At 42.0% G+C, this 22,525-nt stretch overlaps 1 protein-coding gene across 2 annotated transcripts; it reads right to left on the bottom strand.

Annotated features, from left to right (window-relative positions):
- Window positions 1-84: 84 nt before the first annotated feature.
- slc29a4a (solute carrier family 29 member 4a) lies at window positions 85-20,943 on the bottom strand. Of its 2 annotated transcripts, none has more exons than XM_056402136.1 (11): window positions 20,771-20,943; window positions 18,496-18,882; window positions 13,193-13,324; window positions 12,916-13,029; window positions 11,875-12,003; window positions 10,813-10,887; window positions 10,455-10,714; window positions 6,847-6,967; window positions 6,465-6,652; window positions 4,762-5,002; window positions 85-3,798 (listed from the first exon to the last, which is right to left on the bottom strand). In XM_056402136.1, the coding sequence occupies exons 2-11, from the start codon at window positions 18,728-18,730 to the stop codon at window positions 3,653-3,655; spliced, it is 1,641 nt and encodes a 546-aa protein (XP_056258111.1). In that variant the 5' UTR covers window positions 18,731-18,882; window positions 20,771-20,943; the 3' UTR covers window positions 85-3,652. The 2 variants fall into 2 exon arrangements, with proteins under 2 accessions (XP_056258111.1, XP_056258110.1); XM_056402135.1 differs by having other exon boundaries at window positions 10,446-10,714; window positions 20,771-20,942.
- Between the last annotated feature and the right edge of the window lie 1,582 nt (window positions 20,944-22,525).

The following is a 22,525-nucleotide window of genomic DNA, read 5'->3' as shown; positions in this document are numbered from 1 at the left end:
GTAAAAACAGCCTTTTTTCATGGCATGTAAATATGCAACAGCAGAAATAGCAACAACACACACAAATGAGGCGGCAGACGAAGATGTAAACAACTGTTTATTAAGCGCTGCTGATGGTACAATGTTGGGCACAAACAGACTCTTTTGGGAGAATTCATTATCTTAAACTGAAATCATGTAGCTTATTTACAACAAAATAAAATGTCAGTTTACATTGTTGGAGAATTTGTACGTTTTGGTGCGAGATATTAGTGGCATTTTAAGCAATGATTATTATTTTTAGGCAGAACTAGAGTTTGGAATTAAACATTGAGAGGTTGGTTCACCTCATGAGATAATTTCCCTCCCACCAGGCAGGTGTAGTCAGCAGGCTGTTGACTCCTTCTGTTGTATATCTGAATTTTGCATTAAAAAAGCTGATCAGACACCCGACCGTCATGCAATAATGACACCAGCAAAAACGCCAAATTCAGCTCACTGCACCCAATTCTTAGTTTGAATCACTAAAGCTCTTAAACTGTCCTTTTGTCACAAATATCATCTGCAAAATATCTTATGTTACAGTTGATATATATATACATATAAACAGCGTAGCATCTCTATGCAACACTGTTCTCTGAACACCATACACATATTTCACAGTGTGCAGTCTAAAATAGTCAGTATGAGATGGTTTCTGCAGAAATTATCTGCTGTCGGTGAGAAAAATGAGCGTTATCTCAGGCTGTGGCTGCTGTAAAAAAAACAAAAAAAAAAAACAGGAAGTCACAGGGCAAGCTGACAAATATGAGACCTTGGGGATGAGATAAAATACAGAATTAAAAGTTGTTTTCCACATAAAATAACAGGCCAGTGTGTTTGCCTGTAACAGCACAGTCAACTCAGCTGAAGAGTGAGTGTCATTCCCCAGCGGTGAAATAACCTCCAAACTCCAGACTCACTTTCCATTTTCTATCAGGGGCAAAGACGTCACCTAATGATTATGTTTCCTCTTCTGCTCCACCGTGCTTTGCACTCTCTGCAGTCGGCTGTGTGTAATTATGAAGCCTTCTGCTGTTAAACTCGTGATAAAAAAATATGGATAAAAGTGTCAGCTAACGCCAAAAATATCTAGTGAAATGATAAATTATTCATCGCCAGTTGAAAAAAATGTTCACACAGTTGTTCTTGCAATAGGTTATTAATAAGATTTGAAAGTGTCTCAACAATCAATTCAAACAAAAGTGTAATTTTCTCCACTGAACAGTTTAAAGTTTTGAGCTGGTTGTAGCAGGAAAATCACTATGCTGGTTTCAAGAAAATTACAGTGATGCAATACTTTGTGAAAAGTGGGATCTCCCTTCTCTCAAAATGTCCCTGTAGTTTCCACCACAGAAAGAGAGAAACAGGCGTAAAGAGACTTCCCGTGTCCTTTAATGACACGTCTGACCAAAAATAACTAAAAACACCATCAAACCCAGCAGCTCACTGAGAGCGGAGAGGCCCCGGGCAGAAAGGCACCATCAGCACAGCGGGACATACATACAGTAATGAGGTTATCTCCCAAATGGCGCCCTACCATTCTTCAAGCGGCGCCGACAGTGGGCTCCATTCAAGCCGTCACCTACATAATGTAGTGCACTTTCTACACTGAGGCCTGTTTTCTCCATAATGTATAAACGCTGAACTCTGCTGATCCTCTTATCGCTGAAAAATTAATCAAATCCAACCGGAAACGTGGAGGAACTAAAAAGCTGGGGAGGAAATAGGTGCTTTCTGGATCTCTTCCGCTAAACAAAGCTACAAAAAATACGAATCTGATATTTCCTAGAGGCTTTCACATGGATAAAATAAAAGCTCTTCACTGCCTTGAGTGCATTTTATTCTGTATATTTACAACTTTACATTCAATCGTTTCTCAGCTACTAACTCTGATCAGAAACAGGCGGACTGTTTGGCACTAACTGTTTTTTTCCCCCATAGTATCCCACATCATTACATGGACGTTAAACACAGACACAGTTCAGAGGGACAAAGAGGGGACACAGACCATTTACGAAAACTCATACCAACACTTTGTTCTCTGAAATCTGCTCACTCTTTTCTCCTTTTAGCGTAACAGGCACGAGCAGCTGCCAGTGACAATGCAAATAATCATAACAACTACAAAAAGGGTTTAACGTTATTCTTAACAGACTTTTTTTTTTTTTTTTTAGATATAAAGTATATACTATATACGGTTAATAAAAATAAAAATGAAAATAAGTACGACAGAAGCTTTTTCAGTTCAGATTAGACAAACAAGCTGAACAGAGACAAAACACATGGACTGGAAGGGGAAAATAAAGTCCGAAAATGTCTGTAACTTTCTTAAAGGGGCTATTTGTAAGTTTTGTAAGTGGTGGTGTGTGTCGCTTGACGAGAGCTTCGGCCATTGTTGTCTTTATAGCAAAAGAGGTTATAAATCCTCTGAGCAGCACTAAGTCTTCAGGACAGATTCGAAGCTACAGTGAGTCGCTACTGGAAAGCGACGAGACAGGCCGAGGCTAGCTGGTTAGCATGCTAACGTCAGTAGAAGAACAGACGTGATAGAGACAAGAGTTAACATTGACGTTACTTTCCACTTCTGAGTACAGGAATAAAGTTTGAACTCACAACATTTCTTCTAGACTGGTAGGTAAACAGCTGGTAATGCTAACGCTAGCTATGTAGCAATAGCAAAACTTACAATTAGCTCCTTTAAAGACACAGTAAAATTAAAGATACTTTTTTTTTTTTTTTACAAGGTTAAGCTCTGTGTCGCTGTGGTAACGGTTCAGTTATCTGTCGTTACATGCTTAATATGTTTTATATCAAATTCCCTTTTTTCTCTTCCTGTAAAGTTCAACAAAATTTTCCCATGACTCAACTTGAATTCAGGGACGTCTACATACATTTGTATATAGTGGGTGTATTTGTTCAGTCAACAAAAACTTATTTAAATCCCTTTCATATCCCATTATTACTCAGAAAAATTTTACTGAAGCTAAAAAAAACTCCCTTAAAGTCAGAGGATTTTGATCACATTACCCAAATCACATCACCGTGAGCTGCAGTCCTATTTTCATCGGAAGAGATTATAATGAGGAAACAACCTGTCCAGAAAAATCCACGCTAACATCATATTTCTATTTCAAACAGCGACAGTTCAGAGAAATCATGAAACATAACACATGTGACCCGAGACAAGAGGTCTCATGGAAAATTATGAACCGTTAATTCCCTGCTGCGACACATCACTTGACTGTATAGCTGTACAAATGTCAGCCGATCCGTTCACACACACATGCAGACAATAATTACGCTGTGAGACGCTCAAAGGGCTGACAGGTGCACAGCTCCTGTTCTCCACCTCCGGGGGAAAGTTCATCACAGCGGCACAGGTGGAGGTCACTGGATCACCGGGCTGGAGAATGAGTGGGTGGAGAAACCTGCTACGTTTTCACTGTTGATCATTTCCTCCAATGCCAAATGTCACTTTTTGTCTCTTTTGCTTCTCAGTCGGAGGTCCGTCAGTCTGTACCCGCTTCTCCTTCCAAGATCTTATGTGTGTTAATGGCTGCAGGTGTGTGTACATGTATGTGTGTTAATACGTCCGTGTCTCTGAGAGCGTGTTTCGATTGTGTGTAGACATTCAGTACCCTGTAGCGTTGGCAGGCGCGTGTGTGTTGAGCGCAGAGAAGCGTGTTCCCGTCCCTGGAGCGGTGAAGCTGTAAGCTGCGTACGCCACAGCGGAGCCCACCATCAGGCCCGTCATATAGGAGACCGTCATGGTGTTCCCTGGAGAGAGAAGCAGAGACTGAGTGTGGAGCTGATACAGAGAGAGAACAGGAGAGTCGCTCCTCCAGAGTGAGCAGTGGTAAGGTTTATTTATTTATTCATCTTTTGGTGAAACAGTGTGACAAACCATAAACTAGAATCATCGTGTTTGTATCCCTCCGCCACTCAGACTAGTTCCAGGTTAAATCCCTGTTTATCCAAAGTCATATGAAATATGAACCATTTGTGTGAAATTTTCTTTAGTTTGTTGAGTTATGGCTAAAAAATGTGACCTTTGACCTTTGACCACCAAAGTCTAATCAGTTCATCCTTGAGTCCTAGTGAATGTTTGTGCCAAATTATAAGAAGTTCAATCAGGGTGTTACTGAGACATCGTGTCCACGAGAATGGGACGGATGGACGGACAACCTGAAAACAATATGGCTGCTGCTCGCGGAGGGAATTAAAATAACAAGATGAGATAGATCAATAACATATAAGATCAATAACGGACAAACATACTGACAATAATGAAGCTGTTGTAACGACAGATGGAACTTTTACCAGCACCGTAAAGCTCATTAATTAAGACATTACATCTCTTTTGTTTTAATCCAGGATCACAACTAGTGATTATTTTCAACCAATTCATCTTTTGGTTTGATTTTTTTAGATTACTCCATTATGTAAAACATCAGGAAATCAGTTAAAGCAGCAAAATTGAGATGATTTGAGCAACAAACAAGATAAAAACAAAAAAATATTCAGTTTGCACTGATATGCAGCAGCTGGAGAGCAGCAACACTGGAGAAGCTGGAACCAGCAGATGTTTGTTTTTTATATGATAAACGATGAATAGCTTATCAACATTGTTTTGATCCATTTCCTGTTGATCACATGAGCAATTTAGAGTTTGACAAGGAGAAATCGACCTCACTTCAGTGTGTCAAAGCTAACACGATAACATCGAGGTGAACAACTCACCTGCCAGCTCCCTCTGCTCGGGCGGCACTTTGCCGGCAGCCTGGATCATCGGCACGGACCCGAAATATCCGTTGGTGACTCCCATGAGGAGGGAGAAGAGACAGGGCCAGGCAGGGTGGGACAGGGTGGGTGAGCTGGCCGGGTAAACGCACATGACGAACAGAGGGATGAAGATCACCCTGAGGCAGGAGAAGAAGAGCAGACGGCCTCCAGACCAGTCGTACGGCAGCGCTGCCAGGATCTGAGGAGCAGGGGACATTTCAGTGATGCTGGAGGCTCGACCAGCTGCTTCACTGGGAAGCCGCTAGCACAACAACTGAATCAAAATGTACTTTATTCTATTCCCTCTTTCCTATTATATTCCTAATTCTTATCACGACTCTTCTTTTACCTCTAAGCTACCTTAATTTTCCTTTCTATTTAATTTCTCTTCTCCTTATCTCCTTTTTTTACTCCATTTCAGCAAAATGCAAAATTTGCCGTGAGGACAAAGACAAAGCTTACAATCTCAATCAACTTTTTTCCTGTCAAAGTCAAAATTATGACTTAAGGACACTTGATAAGGTTTCATTTCTGAATATTCAAATAGCGCCTTTGAGCTAAGAGCAATTATCCAAAAATAAACCAGAGTTTCCCCGGTCTTACGCTCAGGTTTTTAATAAGTGGGGCGACTCCTTCAACAATTTCACAAGGTTAACTTCAGTGTGACTTTGTCTCTTCAAAGCTTCTGTCGTGCAGAGAAGCTTGAAAAATACAATTAAATCCCAGAATCCAAGGAGAGAGGGATGATAAAGGATCATTCCCATGTTTTCTGGTGTTACCAACGATGATGATCCAGTAGATTTTATAACCAGACTCACAGTTTATCTACTACACAAGTCACAGATATAAGCTGGATGAAAGTATCCTCATCAAACCTCACAGAGATTTTATACCTGAGGCTATGAATGCCCAAATAAAAGGACAGTGCTACTACAAATGCTCATTTACTAAGATATTAAGTTAAAAATCGTTTTAAACGCTTGTATTTTACTGTAAACATTCAATAACTATCTTTTTTTTGCCACAGGGGGGCAGCAGACACAACCTGTAACCACAACACTTTTTAAGTTGATACAGCAACCGCCTTATTATGTTCAACACCTCCATCTCCCAGAAGTAATTTTCAAAATTGAAAAAAATTATACTGATTAACAATCAGTGTGTGTTCTGCATGATGTGATGTAACATGTGAGTAATGAGGAAAGCTGTAGGATGCTGCAACCCTACCTTCAGGTGTCTGAGGCTTATTTGTATTATTATTATTATAATTATAGTTATTTTTTTACACCACACTCTCCTGGTCCCTGTCAATCACAACATCCTGTTTTTATTAGTGCAATCTACACAAGCTGTAATGTTTTACATAGTGCAGTAGTAATCTGTATTGGTGTGTTGAGGCAGTGAGACTACATTCAGAAAGCCTCTCCACGTCGGACAAAAGCTCCGGTCCAGCTGGGTGTCACATGGTGTTGTCAGTACGTGATTTACTGTGTTTTATGAACGTTTTAAAAAATGTAACTTCATGTATAAGAATGATAAAGAAAATGATTCGAAAAAGGAGGGTTCCTGTTATGATTTGTACAAAAAAGAATAAATGAGAACGATAAAGAATTCAGGTAAGTTATGACAGTTACATGTGTTACATGACACTTGCGCCTCACCTTGCCAACAAAGTCCGACATGTTGAAGGTGGCCATGATGAGGATGGGGAGCCACTCCCCCAAGGTGGGGTTTCGTATCTCTGACTCCAGTCCAGGGAACAGACACAGAGTGATGCTGTAGGTCACGGCTATAGACAGCATGTAGGCCCAGATCACACGGGACACCACGTAACGATGCAGGATCATGTCTTGGTTGGAGAAGACACACAAACACATGATGTTTAAAAAAAAAACCTGAAGCTCTCCGCTGAGCGGGCAAATTCACTGAGAACACAGCCCTCTTCCTGACAATCACCAGGGGATGCATTTAAATTTCACATCCATCTGTTAGAGTCAGAGGGTAATTGAGCAAGTGAGTGCACGAGATTAAAACTGAGAGAACCTCGGACACCGGGCCAGCTCCTCCTTATCTTGGCTTTTGGGGCATCAAATCGCACATAGGTACCACCCACAAATTCCTCAACGCCTTCTTCTGGAGCAGACGGTCCCGGCCCACCGTTTCCCTGAAGAGACACACACACACACACACACACACACACAAACACACACACACACACACAGTCTTCAGTTTTTCAAATAAAACAACTCTTAATAAGGTGACCAGATTTCTGAAATGAAAACTGGAAACATTTCCAGTTCAGTGGTCAATATATACATATATATATACAGTATATATACTGTATATATATATATATATATATATATATATATACATATACATATACTGTATATATCATAGATAAAATGTATCATTAAAAGATCTTATGTTTTTATCTATGAAATGAAAAAGGGGGAGAGTCCTGGTGTCATGTATTTTGACCATAGTAACTGTACTGTGATAAACTATGATGAAGAACAACTGATAAAACAACAACTCCCTCCCATTGAAGCAGTCATGAAGTCTGATTGTCTGTCTATTCCTCAATTATTTATAGTCCATAGATCAAAAGAATCAAAGGGTTTTTCATAAAAGTATTCTTGTGAATATTGTTGTGTGAAGTCCATCGCAGACTGTTCAACTTCTTCTTCTTCACATCTTCCAACATAAAAACAATTTTTTCAAGTTTCAGCTGGTGGCTTTGGGTATGTTTGTTTCTGTTAGTTTACTGCCCGGTTATGAACTCCTAACCAATGACTGAGCCAGCCAATCTCTTCTCTGCCTAGACACAACAAAAAACAGTTTAACTCTACTTTGATTATTTTAACTTCATTTCTGAAGATGCTGTAGCTAGCAGCTAGCCCCCTCTGTTGGCTAAAACAAGCACAATGTTTGTTTTTTAATTCACACTCAAAAACAGGGACATTTCCAGGGATAGGCCGCCAACAACAGGGACAGTCCCCGGAAAACGGTGATGTCTGGTCCCCCTATGCTAAAGTTCAGATCTTAATGTTATAAAATATTAGGTAAAATCTCCTCATGGTTTTAAAATGTATTGAAAATATTATATGAACTATCAAATCACACGGGGAAACATCATCATGGTGTTGTTCATTTCATGAGAGCACTTTCAAAGGCTTTTTGAAGGGCATTAACAGTTCATTAAGAAAACACAAGAGGAAGACATCACACAGTAAATAAACATATTCTGTGTCTGTGTTTGAACTTCGTCTTTTCACTTCTCTTTCATTGGTAATGGCTTCCCGGCTGCATGACATCAGCTTTTTATGGCAGCGGCTATTAGAGGACGACTGTGAGTAGCTGCAGGTTGATGTAATTATGTTAAAGAGACTGCAGAGAGGACTGCAAATACACACACACACACACACACACACACACACACACACACACACACACACACACACACACACACACACACACACATATTTTCTCTTCATCCAAATATATAGGCACATTCTTCTACTCATGCTTATTTCCAAACACACGCTTCTTCATATGAACATCACACAGGTGTGCACAAGTAGTTACACACACACACACACACACACACACACACACACAGAAGACACACTCACACACTCACACACACACACACAGATCCATTAGTTGATTAGTGGGACTTGCAGGCCAGAGGGCACCACTCTTCTTGATTACCCCATAATATAGAGCGCTGCCTCGGTTTCCCCTGGCAACCAGAACAAAGAGCCGCCTGGATCAGCCCCCCCCCCAACAAAACATCACACTCACACCACCAACACACACTACTGTAAAATACAGGGCATCCCTCATATACACACACACACAATCATGCACATATGAAATGACGACACCCTGAGGTGCCATGTTTTCCTTTGAAGGCTCTAAACACACACACACACACACACACACACACACACACACACACACACACACACGCACGCGGGGGTGTGATGAGGAACATTAGCTCCATGTCTTCAGTCTAACTAAGTGCTGCTTCAAGCGTGACTACAAAGAGGATTTTCCTCCTCTTCCATCATTTCTGCCCGTCGTTGTCGGGACCGGTGTCCTGCTCTGTGTCCCCCCCCCCCCCCCCCCCCGCCCCCTTGCTCACTTTCTGTTTCTTTCAGTTGTGTCATTTTTCGTCATGATGCCTCCCTTTTCCTCCTCTTGGCTGGCTGCCTCTCTGCACTCGCCCCCACACCCCTCCACATGTTCTCGCCTCTCTTCGCCTCAACAGTTTTCTCCCAACCTTTTCTCGTTTTCTGTCTGTTCGCAGGAGACTTCATCCTCTGCTTTTCTCTCTAAAACTCCATCTGTCTCAATCCTTTTTTCTGCACCACCCGCACCACTGTCTCTGCACGCCTCGTCCTAATAACTCTTCCCAAAATCCCTTGCTCTTCCTCTCTCAACGCTTCCCTTTTGTAAGCGGCAGCCAAAACAACATCCTGTAGATGTAAATAAACGATTCTGCATTTTATAACACACACAACCCTCAATCACTGTGTGGACGTTCACACTTACACATGCAAGAGATACACACACACACACATACACACACTCTCTGCAGAGAAATTGAGTTGCGTGACACATCCGTTTTCTAGGAGCTTGACATTTCCTCCCTGTCTGAGTTCAGAAAGTTTGTTGTTGCAACATTTTTGAAGGATTGGATGAATCAAACATGTATAAGCTGGTCCATGTGGAGTGGAAGAGTCGATCTCTCAGTATTACTTGAAAACCTAGACTTGAGAAAATACAGAGGCGACTAAATCACAAAATATTAAATTGAAGCAAAATGTCTTAAATATAAAGTTAATCATGACAAACTGCCAGTGCAGCAGACACAAAAACTCAGCACATAACAACATAACGGGACTGTCCCCGTTTTTGGTGGCCTGTCCCCGTTTGGAGCTGTCCACGGAAATGTCTGTTTGTAATTAAAAACAGACGTCTATCACGCTTGTTTTGGCTAACACCGCTAGCAGCTTCGGAAGTGAAGCTAAAACCATCAAAATAGAGTTATCCAATCAGATTTTGCTTTTCTTTCTTTTTTTAGACTCCGAGCAGAGAAAGGTTAGCTGGCTCACTCATTGGTTAGGATTTCATATCCGGGTGGTAAAGTAACAAAAACCAACATATTTCAAACGAATTTCACGACTGCTTCAAAGGTAGGGAGTTGTCATTTTTGGCCTTCACAATAGTTTATTACAATACAACAGTTTCCATAGTCAAAATACATGACTGTCCACTGTTTTAATTTGGGTAAGGGTTTTGTTTGGGTCAACATTAGATTATCTTTGTTGTCATGGTTACAAGAACAACAACGTAGTTAACTTTCATAAACTGCTGCTTCCAGATGGGAATCGAACACCGCTCATGTCATATTACTGTGTTTTGTTGACCATCCCATCCATACCTAACCTCTCCTTACACTTCGTCACCGCACTTCTCCCTTTGCTGCTGTCATAATTACTACGGCCACTACATGTTGCCAAGCAACAAAGTGTAACTATGGGTCATAATAACCTGCTGCACAAACAACCGATTAGCTTGTTTGAATACACAGCACAAACACAGCATGTTCAAGAAAGTGTCCACAGACTTACAAATCTTACTTCCTCTGCAGTGACGTCATGGTGAACCCTGTATCCAGTCCCGTTGTCACGTGGGTCATGACCTTTGCCCGGGCCTTTGCCCTGGGCGTGGTTGGTGTAGTAGCGGACGAATCGGGAGCGCCGCACCATCAGGTGAAGCAGGAAGCAGAGCATCTCCATGCTGATGGAGATGAGGAAGAAGATGAGCGTGTTCCTCCTCTCGTCAGTGATCAGCAGCTTGGTGAAGATGCGGGACAGGGAGATGATCACCCCGGCCGTACCTGGAGAGACCGGAGGGGGTGGAGTCCAGACAGGTCGACGAGTAAGAACAGAGGAAAATACACAAGATGGAGATCTTTGTCTGAGTGACGGTACTTACTCTCTCCAGTCATCACGCCCTGTGTGTACCTCTTGGGCAGCATCCCCATGTAACCATAGAAACTGGACTGCTGCACTGGGGAGGGAGGAGGAAGTGGTTATCAGAGCAAACAGTGGCCTAACAGTCAACACTGTAACAACAACACTTTATTTAGAGATGTCACTTCATGAACTTCCACTCATCACTAGAGAGAGGCGGCTCTGACCTCCAGACCTCAATTAATTAAACTGTTATTTCTGTCGGCTGAAAGACTCTGTGTTCACACTCACGGTAACAACAAGGAGGCTGGCTCAATGTATGAAAGTCATTAGCAGCAGCTGATGACTCAAGCTTCTCCTGTGTTTGTGTTTGTGTTTGTGCTGACACTGCTGCTCGTTCGTTTGACAGCTCTGATGGATAACATACATTTACAGTAGTCCATATGCACACAGTACAGGAGGTGGACGGATTATCAACATGTTTACAGTAGCACAGTCCAGTCTAATAGCTCCACAGTGAGTCTGACTTTTCTGAAAATGTATGTATCTACAGTATATTACATATTCTGTCTTTATCTTTATCATATCTACAGCTGCATCTACTGTATGAAACATAAAGTAATAACATCCATATCCACCACATGAGACTTGCCATAAATCCTGACGTGCAATAAAGTCAACATTATCAAAATATTCTGCAAATTTTATATTCAAAATGTATTAAATATGTTAGCAAACAGTTCCTAATGTACGTCCAAAATTCACTCTCCTTTTTAGTTTGTTTTTGTCTCCATCAGGCAAATGTCTGGCACAATAGCTGCTAAATGCTCCTCCATTTTCACCAGCTAGCTGTTGACTTGGTCTGTTGGCCTTTTTGTTGTGGGCAGTTAGAGCTAATTCACTAAAAACAGCTGCCTGCAAAGTAGCAGCCCGACTGTTAGCTAACAGTGGCTAACTTATAAATCCAGCAGATATGGAGCAACGTTAGCATTAAGATAGATAGATAGATAGATAGATAGATAGATAGATAGATAGATAGATAGATAGATAGATAGATAGATAGATAGATAAGCATTAGTAGTACCTGTACACCCAAAGGCTACCACTCCCACTGACACCAGGTTGACGATGTACGCCTGCCTGGTGGTGAACTTTGCCAGCCAGACATCAAACACGCTGACGAAGACCAGCGGCCCCAGAGCTAAGATGTAACCTGCAGGCAAAGAAACACAGACAGACAGACAGACAGACAGACAGACAGACAGACAGATGGACAGTGAGGAGTCGTCTCTGATCTAGGTCATGTTGTGATTGCACTGAACAGATATTTGACAAAAGCCGTTGTGCGAACATTGGTGCGTTCGACTGAAGTTCGATCTCGACTTCATTATCCCCCAGAGACGAGCTCTTGTGCAGACAACACACTTCAAAAGACATCTCCTCAAGGATGCAAGCAGAGCTATTTTGAGCTGCAGAGGGTAGAGTGGTGAAACCTTGCTCTTACTTACAGCGTATATGTGCAGAGAAATCCAACCTCTCCTCGGGGAACATACATTTTTAAAGAACTTTTTTTTTCTCAAACTTTTTGCTCAAAAATGATTTGTTATATACGGATAGGATGAACTGCTTTAATATTTTTATGTTACTTATGTCCTATGAAGAACTATTTACACTTCAAAGACGCAGAATCTTTAAAAAACGGCTTTTAAATGAGCAATTTTGAAGCACATTTAATCTCTGTAGTATCACACTTCAGTTTATTACAAACCTGATGTCAAATCTGCCTAGATGTGCATACTTATATGTGAATGGTTTGCTTTAATAGCTTTGTGAAATGTTATGATAGCTGAAAAACTCAGGATGATGTAAGATCTTGAAAGAGAGACCCTTGTGAATTCACAGTCTTCGGCAAATTTTGTTTGAGACAGTTTGTGACTAAAATACACAGGAGAATTATTATTTTTTTCTCTTCCTCTTTATACTGTCTTCTCATTTTCGCTCTGTGTACTCTGCTCTGATGAGCCCTCAGGTTCCCACAGGGTCATTAATAAATGAGTAGCGGTATAAGTTCCTATAATGAGAGACATTTCACAATTAGAGGTTCGTCTGTCCCTGTCTGACTTACCCACAGTAATTCTGGTGTGCAAGCTGAGCCTCTCCACCAGCACATTGTTGAGGATGACGGCCAACAGAGCCACCAGGATGTACGTCAGACTCATGTCGAACACGATGGACGTGCCTGAAACACACACACAAACACACAAGAGCCGTGACTCCTGGGAGTTGGACATGAATGCGTTCTGTCCAATTGCTTGTGTCTGTAAAATTCATGCATCCCCCTTTTTTTTGTTTGATTTTGTAAGAACGTGCGTGGGTTTATTTGTGCTCATGTATATTTATACCTTCAAACTTGTGGTGCAGGTAGTCCACATCTGTTATGAAACTGTTGTAGGGAAGCAGGAAACCCACTCCAGCCAATAGCATGGCAAAGTAGATGCCATGGTAACGGTCGTCAGGGATCGGCTCCTCAAAGTCTGGGACCGGAATGAGGGAGTCAAGGGTTAGAGAATTAAAAGAGTATGAAATCATGCTCAAGCAGCGGGGATAAAAAAATGACTTCAAGACATCAGAATTAGGTCTGAAACCAACGCGCTCCGTCTTCATTAAAGCTAATCAGGATGAATGCTGATAGAGCGGAGCAGAGGCGTAGCTGCGGCTCTGCTGATGGAGCAGCTTCCTCGTTCCTGTTGTGCTGGTTAAAGACTGATCACAGGAAATGTGGGTGAATCATTGGACAATCTGCACGAGTGGTTTCAGTCACAAGTAGGACTTTTGTGTTGTGCAGCTGATTCAGTTTCATGGTTTAAGTGCAATGTGCAGGTTCTTTATATAACTGTTTATAATCCTTCACTAATCCTGTGAGCCGACTATTAATGGCTGCAAATCATTTTTTGAGCATTTAGATTTTACAGCAGACGGAAGGAGAAAAAATCCCAATCATTAATGTCACAGCTTAATGATTCGTCCAATTAATTATTATGCAAACTGGGGTTGATAAATGATTTTCCTCCTCATCTGTTGATGGGTGATAGTCTGCACTTAGCTCAGCAATAATCTTTGTGATTATCTTATAACTAATTATCTGTTTTAACGACCATATTTGCATTTCTGCCGGGTCTGTTGTTTCTTGACACACAGCATGTGAAGCAGTTCAGGCTTACAGCAGCACATTTGTTCAGAATGAAGCAAACTGTCTCGTTAGCACGAGCAGTGATCATGTCGCTGTGGATCAGAGCGGGCGCCCTTTCTAGTTAGTGCAGCTTCTGGTGCGAAGGTCTCCTCTCTCACTCTCAGAGGTGGAGGTGGACGGGGAGGGGGCGGGGGAATCTATCAAATAGTGCATTCCTATCTCTGTACAGAAATAATGCAATTAGTCAAATTAGTCACACCAGGAAAAACTACCAAATAAACCACAATTCATTAATAATCCTGTGAAATCGTGATATATAGATATAGAATTGGTTTTCTATATCTATATATATCATTTGTCTGTGTGGGTCATTGACTTCTGTCGATAAACTATTGCGTAAAGTTGGAAAAGATTTGGATAGTCTCATAGTGTCGTGTTGCTTCACTCCATGTGAGTCTATTGAAAACAGAGCGTTGATGTAAATAAAGTAAATATTACAGTAAATATTTGTACAAAGTTCAAGGAAAATTATTCCGTGCGAAAATGTGCGTAAACACAGTCCATTCATAATACTGTGAAATGGTTAAGAATAATTAACTAGTCTGCACACCACCACCTGTGTGTGTCTCGTTTATATTGGTATCTATTTATCTATAGGCCTATATAGAGATATATAGATATAGAGAGATGTGTTACTTTATTCTGGTATTTATGAGTATATAATGTTGGTACTAACTGATGATGAAAGCAAGAAATGTCATACTTCAAATGACAGTTGTGCAATTCAGAATGAGTGTGTCTAGTTTGAAGGTTGTAATAATAATAATAATAAGTAGGTTCTCTTGTTAATCTATTGGTGGGATGAAGGATTTCTGCAGCTTAGTGATTTTGGTTGTCTGTTATTCGTCTGTATATAAGAGAGACAGAGGCTTTTCTTGTCAAACTTCATTTTGGTATTTATGATTGTAAATAATGGGATTTATCATTTATTTAGTTTTTGAATGTTATGATTTGTTGCAAGAATATTTTCAGAAATATCTGCAGGATTAACGGTTTGTTTTGAGGAATAATATCACAGGAATATTATTATAAAAAATGCACCATACAAGCTGGAACCGCCACTGAGTCACACATCGTCATCATGGACGCACAGACAGAGGAAAAGATCTGCGCCTGCAGAAAGTCAAACCTCATTAACAGAGAATCCGTTGAAGAGGACACTGCTCACACTGCGACTGACATTTCAGAGCAGGAACTAACAACATGAAAGTGCTTTATTTTCTGATATTGATGTTTGGGGGCTGTTTTTTGGAGGAGGTACAGGGCAACACCAAAGCACTTAGGAACTAGAGTTTGTGGAGGTATTTTGGGTTCTACACTTTAGAGCACAAGATTACAAACAAAGATAAGGCTGTTTGCCGACTTTGTAAAAAGCCTTACTCTACAGCAACAGCAAACTCAGACTCACCCACGAGCTAAACACAAGTGGCAGTGAAGGCAGCAGAAACAAGTGGAGCAACATCAACCTTGTCTGACTGTCAATACTCAAGACACTAAGTGCAGCAACACCGCACATGACAGTATAAAGACTCTGATCTCTGATGCATGGCCACATCAGTCACAGCTCTCTGTTTCATTTGACTGTATGGGTTACGTTTGAATTCATTTGAAGGAATTACATGTTAGTTCAGAGGTCTATGAGGTTCATGAGTCCTAGTGAACGTTTGCGCCAAATCTGAAGGGATTCTCTTGAGGAGTTCAAGATATTGCATTCATTAGGCCAAAGTCCTGTTTTGTGAGATCACCGTGACCTTGACCTTTGACCTTTAGTCACCCAACTTTAATCAGTTGACTCCTTAGTGCGGGTGAACATTTCTACTAAATTTGAAGGAAGTCCTTCAAGGTTTTACGGAGATATCGCGTTTCTGAGGTCACCACGCTCTTCATCTTTGACCTTTGACCCCCAAAATCGAATCAGTTCACCCTTGAGTCCAAGTGAATGTTTCTGCCAAATTTGAAGAGGTTCTGTCAAGGCGTTACTGAGATATCCACAAGAATGGGACGGACAGACGGACGGACATACGTTGCCAGCGCGGAGGAATACTTAGGGAAAACATGTCAGACTTCTCCACCTTCGTCTGAAAAATATATTTAACGACAGGCCCGGATGAAGTCTGTCCGCCTTCTCTGAGCTTGTAAGGGAAAAGGACAGACTCGTTCCGTGTGGAACCAGCATACTCCTTTTATTTTTTGCTGGCTGCAGACTGAGGTATGGAGACTGACAGCAACAAGAGGAGAGAGACAGAGGCAAAGGCCCTCGCTGTGTGTCCTCGGTCACTTCGGATTTGATTAACGTGCCCTTTGTGCAACCGGAGTAACCAGGCAACACAGCAATTATTCTGTTAACAGGCCTGCCCACAATGGTTTACATACACATCCTTTGTGCTCCCATCACTGTTTTCATTCACTCTGGCCTCAACCATCGTCACATAAACACACACCCACACACACACACACACACACACACACACACACACACACACACACACACACACACACACACACACACACACACACACACACACACACACACACACTGCACAAGCCGACTAAATGTAAAATGTAAAAAATAAAAACTAATCTGCCCTTTTGGTGGCGACTGGAGTTTTGCCTCAGCTGTTGTGCATCATTTCCCCATTTTTCTAAAGTGGATAAAACATTCTCGGGAACATTAGCATAAACTGTGCGTAATCTTCGAGCCTCTCTGTGGGTGTTTCCATGGCAGCAGTTGAGTAACATTTGAGAGACGGGTCTGGTCGCGGTGAGGCAGCCAGAACTCAAAGCAACGAATCCTGTAAACTCAGCACTGCTAACACACGACTCTGAGTTAAACAGGGAGTGCTTTAACAACAGATGGGACTAACTGAAAAACTGTCACGATATACCTGTACTGACAATAACCGTGGTATTTAAAGAATGAAATATTGATATCATATTAATATTGGATATGATGGCAGATGTTCAGCCTTTTGTTTATCAATTCATCCGGTTTCTTTTTCACTCTCCATTAATGTATAATTGTTCTATTTGTCACACTTGTATTTGAGTCTAATTCATTTGCCAAAAAAAGCCAAAAACACCATGAAAACAAAGTTAAGGATGAATTTGAATGGAAGGTTTTCTAACATTATACAAAAATATCATTATAGACCAAATTCACACGGCGGCCATTTTCCTCTGGGTGACAGGATAATGTTGCACTGCTGTGTTCCAGGTTACACGTCATAAACACAGTGACTCTGACGAATTGTTTCTATTTGACGCGTCACGATCGATGAGCAACAGAAAAGACAATAGATAAGAAAAATCCGAAGAGACTTCGACCCATATTTCAAGCTAAAACAACCTTTTTGATAACCTCTTAGCTCCCGTTAGCCAACAGCTAATGTTAGATATCTGCAATATCAACGCTGATCTCGACACGTTTAGTTCAGCATGGAAGTAAAACACACCGGATGTGAACAAGCTAGCAATGTAATGTTAGCTTCCTTGCTATCTATTCACCCGGTTAAGTTAGCAGGGATGCACTTGCTCCACTGTCATATTACTGCGTCATTGATGCAGGTTGATTATGAAACCATATAATATTAGTTAATGTTTAATGTTTGCACAAGCCAGTGGATTAATGAGTCATCGGACAACTAACATTGAAATTTATGTCAATTGCAAACTTCACGTTTGCTAGCCTAGCATTAGCTTGCAATGTTTCCAGTGGCGGCCTGTCTTTACTTTCAACATCTGACAAATTCAGGCTTCCCACCCTCAGCGTGACATCAGAGTAAAATGGCCGCCAAGTGAATATGGTCTAACTGTCACACCGTGGTGAGGTTGTCTTGTCCTGGGTTTCAGGTTTTTCCTCCGTACGGAGCGTTTTGTGTTAATCGGTTTGTTTCTTTTGATTAGAACCTTTTTCCTCCTCCTGGAGTCTTTTGTTCCTCAGGATTCAGAGTTAGTGTCTAGCCTTTTTTATAGCCATTTGTTTATCACTCTGTCTGAGGTCTCTGGTGAATTCAATAAAAGCCTATTGTTTCCTAAATCTCTGAGTCTGAGTCCTGCTTTGAGTCCCGGCCTGACACTAACATCACAACATCCCTAATACACAGATGGCATCCTTACACATACAGAGTTTAATGTAAAAATGTGGTGCTGGTGGTGCTCTATTTAACGCATTAAGAAACAGAGCTGTTAAATAAATTAAAAAATGACATTTTGAACTTAATGGAAACCAGTGAAATAACTCTTTTCTATCTCTGTGTTTTAGAGGAGAAGGATATTCTGTTGTTGTGGTTTTTCACTTTGATAAGTTGTTGTTGAAACATCTATCTTGTTCCTTCCTTCCTTGTCCGTCTATTTATAAAGGCAGTACACACACACACACACACACACACACGTAAACACACACACACACACACACGTAAACACACACACAGTTAGTCAGAACAGAAACTCCCTCACCAGGTTCGGACAGAGCCAGCACTCCTCGCTCAGGGGCGTCTTTATTGATCTCCTCCTCCTCCAGCTGGTACGAGTCGAAGCTGTAGCTCTGCACCACGCTGCTCTCTCTTCCCTCTCTCCAGCCCTCCCTCCCCACATCCCTCCATCCAGCTCTGCTTCCATCCCGCCACACATCCCTCTCTTCAGGCGTCTGGACTGGCGTGGGCCTTCGGCGCTCTGCTCCCACTGACCCCATGTCTTCACTTCAAGTACGCACACACACACACACACACACTTAACACTCCTCTCGGTTGTACGAGCTACGCACTGTGGGGAGTGTGCATGGTAAACACAATCCCAGTGACACGCCCTGGAAGAGAGGAGGGAGACCTTCAGATGATGGAGGATCTGCAGGAGGAAACAACAGGAAACAGAAGCACAAACAGAATTAAAATGTAAGAGAAGAAGAAATCTGCCATAAGATTGCTGTGTGTGTGTTTGTGTGAGCGGCATATTGAATGAGAGAAACAGAGGTGGCATGACTGGGTGGCAGACAAGGTCAGTGAAAATGCACCTCTGCATTCAATAAACAGGCACTGCATTATATCATATTATTACTGGACGATGCAGAGGAGAGAAAATCGATTACGAAATTAATTCATCACAGTTTAAATGATCAATTACTTGTTTAAGTTAAGTCAGCAGGTGCAGTCAGAAAACTGTGACAGGCCTTTATTACTATTTTCTGACATTTTAAGACTAAATGTATCAATCAAATAACAGACCAATCAGTAGATTCACTCTGTGTCCGTTAATAAATCACATTCTTGATTCATTGATCGGTTGTTTGGTCTGTAAACCATCAGAAAATATTGCAAGATGCACATCACAAGCTACTAGCTTCTTCTGCAGCTTCTTTAGTCCAAACAACAAACAACCAAAACCCAAAGACATTTCATTTACAGGGATGGAGATGAGACAAAAGGAGGAAGAGGAGGATAGTCGCCATCTGTGCTTTAAAAAATGACTGAAACAATCAATCAGGCCTAATTGATTAATCAACTAATTATTTCATCTCTATTGTGAACATCTTCGCCTACTATTAAACCCATTTGACAGTGTAATGCAAAAACTCCCAGTGTTTGGATTTAAACATTTATCAGCAGGTGTCCTTCCTGTCGTCACAGCTGCTTCCATTCATCCTGTCAACAGGGAACCTTGAGGGAAATTATATTGTTGCAAGCTAGATCAATATGAATGGGTATTGACATTGTTCAATATGCAAACACACACACAAAAGCTCATCTATTGTGTTTGACCTGTGTGGTTACACAAACACACAGGGAGTCACACATGGAGTCTGCTCACCTCTGATGCCCTGAGCGTTAGATTTCCACTCTGGCCCAGAAAATGAAGCAACACAGCTGCTTTTTTTAGTTTTTAGGATGAGATCCTATATTAACCCCCCACCCCCCCACCCCCAGGATCAGATGATGTAAGAAGGTTATCATCCCAGTAATGTGGGCTCATCCTGAGCTCCAGAGGATGCAGAGGAAACAGGTGATTAAACGGAGGACTCCCTCTCCTGGACGCGGCAGCGCTGGTTCCGTGGAGGTTGTGCGGGTTGTTGTTAAACCCAGTAATGGTTCCTGATCACCGGCCATGAGAGACGCGTTTCTGCAGAGTTTCCAGGTCCAGACTTGAGGCGGCGCTCTCCTCTCAGTCTCTCTCTCTCTCCCCCCCCCCCCCCCCCCCCCCTTCAAATCAAAAGGCTCCAACCAGCGACTGTAATTGATTTGCAGTCTCATGTCACGCTGCAGTTTCTATTGTTACTTATAAAATGATAATAAATAAATAAATAAAAAACCATCAACACTGAGCAACATCACAGAAGCACCTGATCACCTGGGCTGGGGGTAAATCAGTGGATAAAAAATGCAAATGCACCAACTCCACATCAATTAACCTCACGTGCTGTGCTTGTAATGAAGGCGCGTGAGTGTTAAAAATGTGCAATTAATCAAAGGAAAGGGAGAAAAACGCAGCAGAGGCTCCACAGAGGATCAGCTCACTTGTTCCGCTTCTTTTTCCAAATCAGCATTTAAAACCATCGTGATCGAGTCCAGGCAGGTTTAAATGTCGCTTTTAAATCCGTGCGCGTGTTTTGTGTGTGCGTGTGTGCGTGTGTGTGCGTGTGTGTGTCCGCTACCACCACCACAACGGCGCTTTCACCCTTCAACCACAAAAACAAAAGAAGACAAACACACAGACAACAGGTTATTAACGGGGTAATTACCTCCCCCGCGTGTCTCCTCCTCTGTCGCGCTCGCGGAGACCTTCCCCCCCGGGATCCGCGAGGTGGTCTCTGCCGGTCGGACCTGGTCCCTCCTCAGCCCGTCTCCAGCAGACAGAAGGGAAGCCCCGGTGCCGTCCTGCGTGCGCTCCTAAACGCACCATCCGGCAGCGGAGAAAAGGGAAGCGTGGATGGATGGATGAGGAGAGCGAAGGTGGGTGAGGAGGAGGAAGAGGAGGAGGGAGGAGGAGGAGGAAGAGGAGGGGGGAGGAGGAAGAGGAAGAGGAAGGGGGAGGGGGTGTTGCCTCTGGCTGTTCATCTCTCGCAATCAGTCTTTTCAGAAGCGCTATTAAACAGGAGGATGAAGCATCCAGACGCATGTTAAACAACTTTTTTTCTTTGTCCATGCAGAATACAGTCAGCGCACGTTTTAAATTATTGAGTGATTTTTCTTTTTCTATTCATCCTAGAAAGTAGGATTCTGTAAAATTAAGCCATTAAAGATATAAATATAAGAAGATAAAAGACAGAATACATGAAGTTTGCACTGATCAGCAGCTGCACACGTCACCTTATACATCAGTATAGCCTATATTTAAAAGGTTATTCAAATGCCACAGCAATAAGTCAGATAGGAATATTATAGTGATGGCAGACGAGATCAGAAATGACATAAAATATGATAAGATCACGTTAAAGTCACTGATTTCCCGGCTGGGCTCATAAACCCCAGGAGGACCTGCAGGAATATTAAAAACTGTGGATTTTCATCAGAGATTCTGTTTTCCTTTCTCTGTTTTTTCCCTTTTTTTTCCCCCAGTTTTATTATTTTTCTTTTTCTTTATTGGAACGATATGTGAAGTGCATGTGTGCTGCAAAAGCAACAGATAAGAAACACAGTGGGTAGAAAAAAAAAAAAGAACAATAGAGAGGGGGGGGGATCATTATGTCTTTTTTCTGTAGGCTATCGCTCCTACACACAGACACACTGCTGGCGCTGGAGCCTCTGTGTGATTGACAGTTTTATCAGTTCACTTCAATATGCTAATGCTTTATTATTGGCAGGGGCTCCGTCATATTGCACAGCCACCGCCGCCATAGAGGAGCAGAGCAAGATGGGAATTAGCTAAATGGCATAGCTGTGTTTGTAGGTGAACCGTCGGTGCAGCTCAACAGACCCAGGATCTGCTGCTGCTGCTGCTGCAGGTTGTGGGTTTGAATCCCTCTTACAGTGTGTTTGTATACCGTCTTATAGAAGACACACAGTAAGATACTAATGCAAAATTCAGTTCACCTAACGCTTGGCTCAACCTCACGGATCGCATCAGAGATCTACCGTGTCAAAGGATGCAGTGCGTCGTGCAAAAAGGTTTTATCCCATCAGAAAACTGAAGCTGTTCCTCGCTGTATCTACGAGTAATGTCATGCTGATCTTTTAAAGATTATGCGCACAGAGCATTCCCTTTGATATTATGGGTTACATCAACATCCTATACATCCCTGGCAGATATTGTACAAGGCAAAAAGAATCCATCGAAGTCTGCCATGATGGAAGAAGACACAAAAGACAGAGGAGTAGCTTGGGTAGAAGTATTAAAGATGTGATTAAACTCCCTCAGTGGATGGCTTCTTGCTGTAGGTATCAATTTCCTGCAAATAAGTAGGTGTATTCATTAACCTATGACAGAAATGTCCATGCAAAGACATTCATCAATCCATTAGCTCTATCGCTTTATCCTCCGAGGGTCAGTGTGGGGC

The sequence above is a fragment of the Seriola aureovittata genome, chromosome 17, assembly GCF_021018895.1.
Source record: "Seriola aureovittata isolate HTS-2021-v1 ecotype China chromosome 17, ASM2101889v1, whole genome shotgun sequence".
Taxonomy (NCBI): domain Eukaryota; kingdom Metazoa; phylum Chordata; class Actinopteri; order Carangiformes; family Carangidae; genus Seriola; species Seriola aureovittata.
This window is presented reverse-complemented; position numbering and strand designations above follow the sequence as displayed.

Bases quoted from the DNA above. Each gene is read 5' to 3' on its own strand.
- slc29a4a (XM_056402135.1), bottom strand. From the start codon at position 18,730: ATGGGGTCAGTGGGAGCAGAGCGCCGAAGGCCCACGCCAGTCCAGACG. The intron at 10,715-10,812 runs GTAAGTACCGTC...CGGTCTCTCCAG, and splicing joins GGGCGTGATGACTGGAGAGA to GTACGGCCGGGGTGATCATC. The intron at 6,968-10,445 runs GTAAGTCTGTGG...GTGTCTCTTCAG, and splicing joins CTGCAGAGGAAGTAAGATTT to GGAAACGGTGGGCCGGGACC.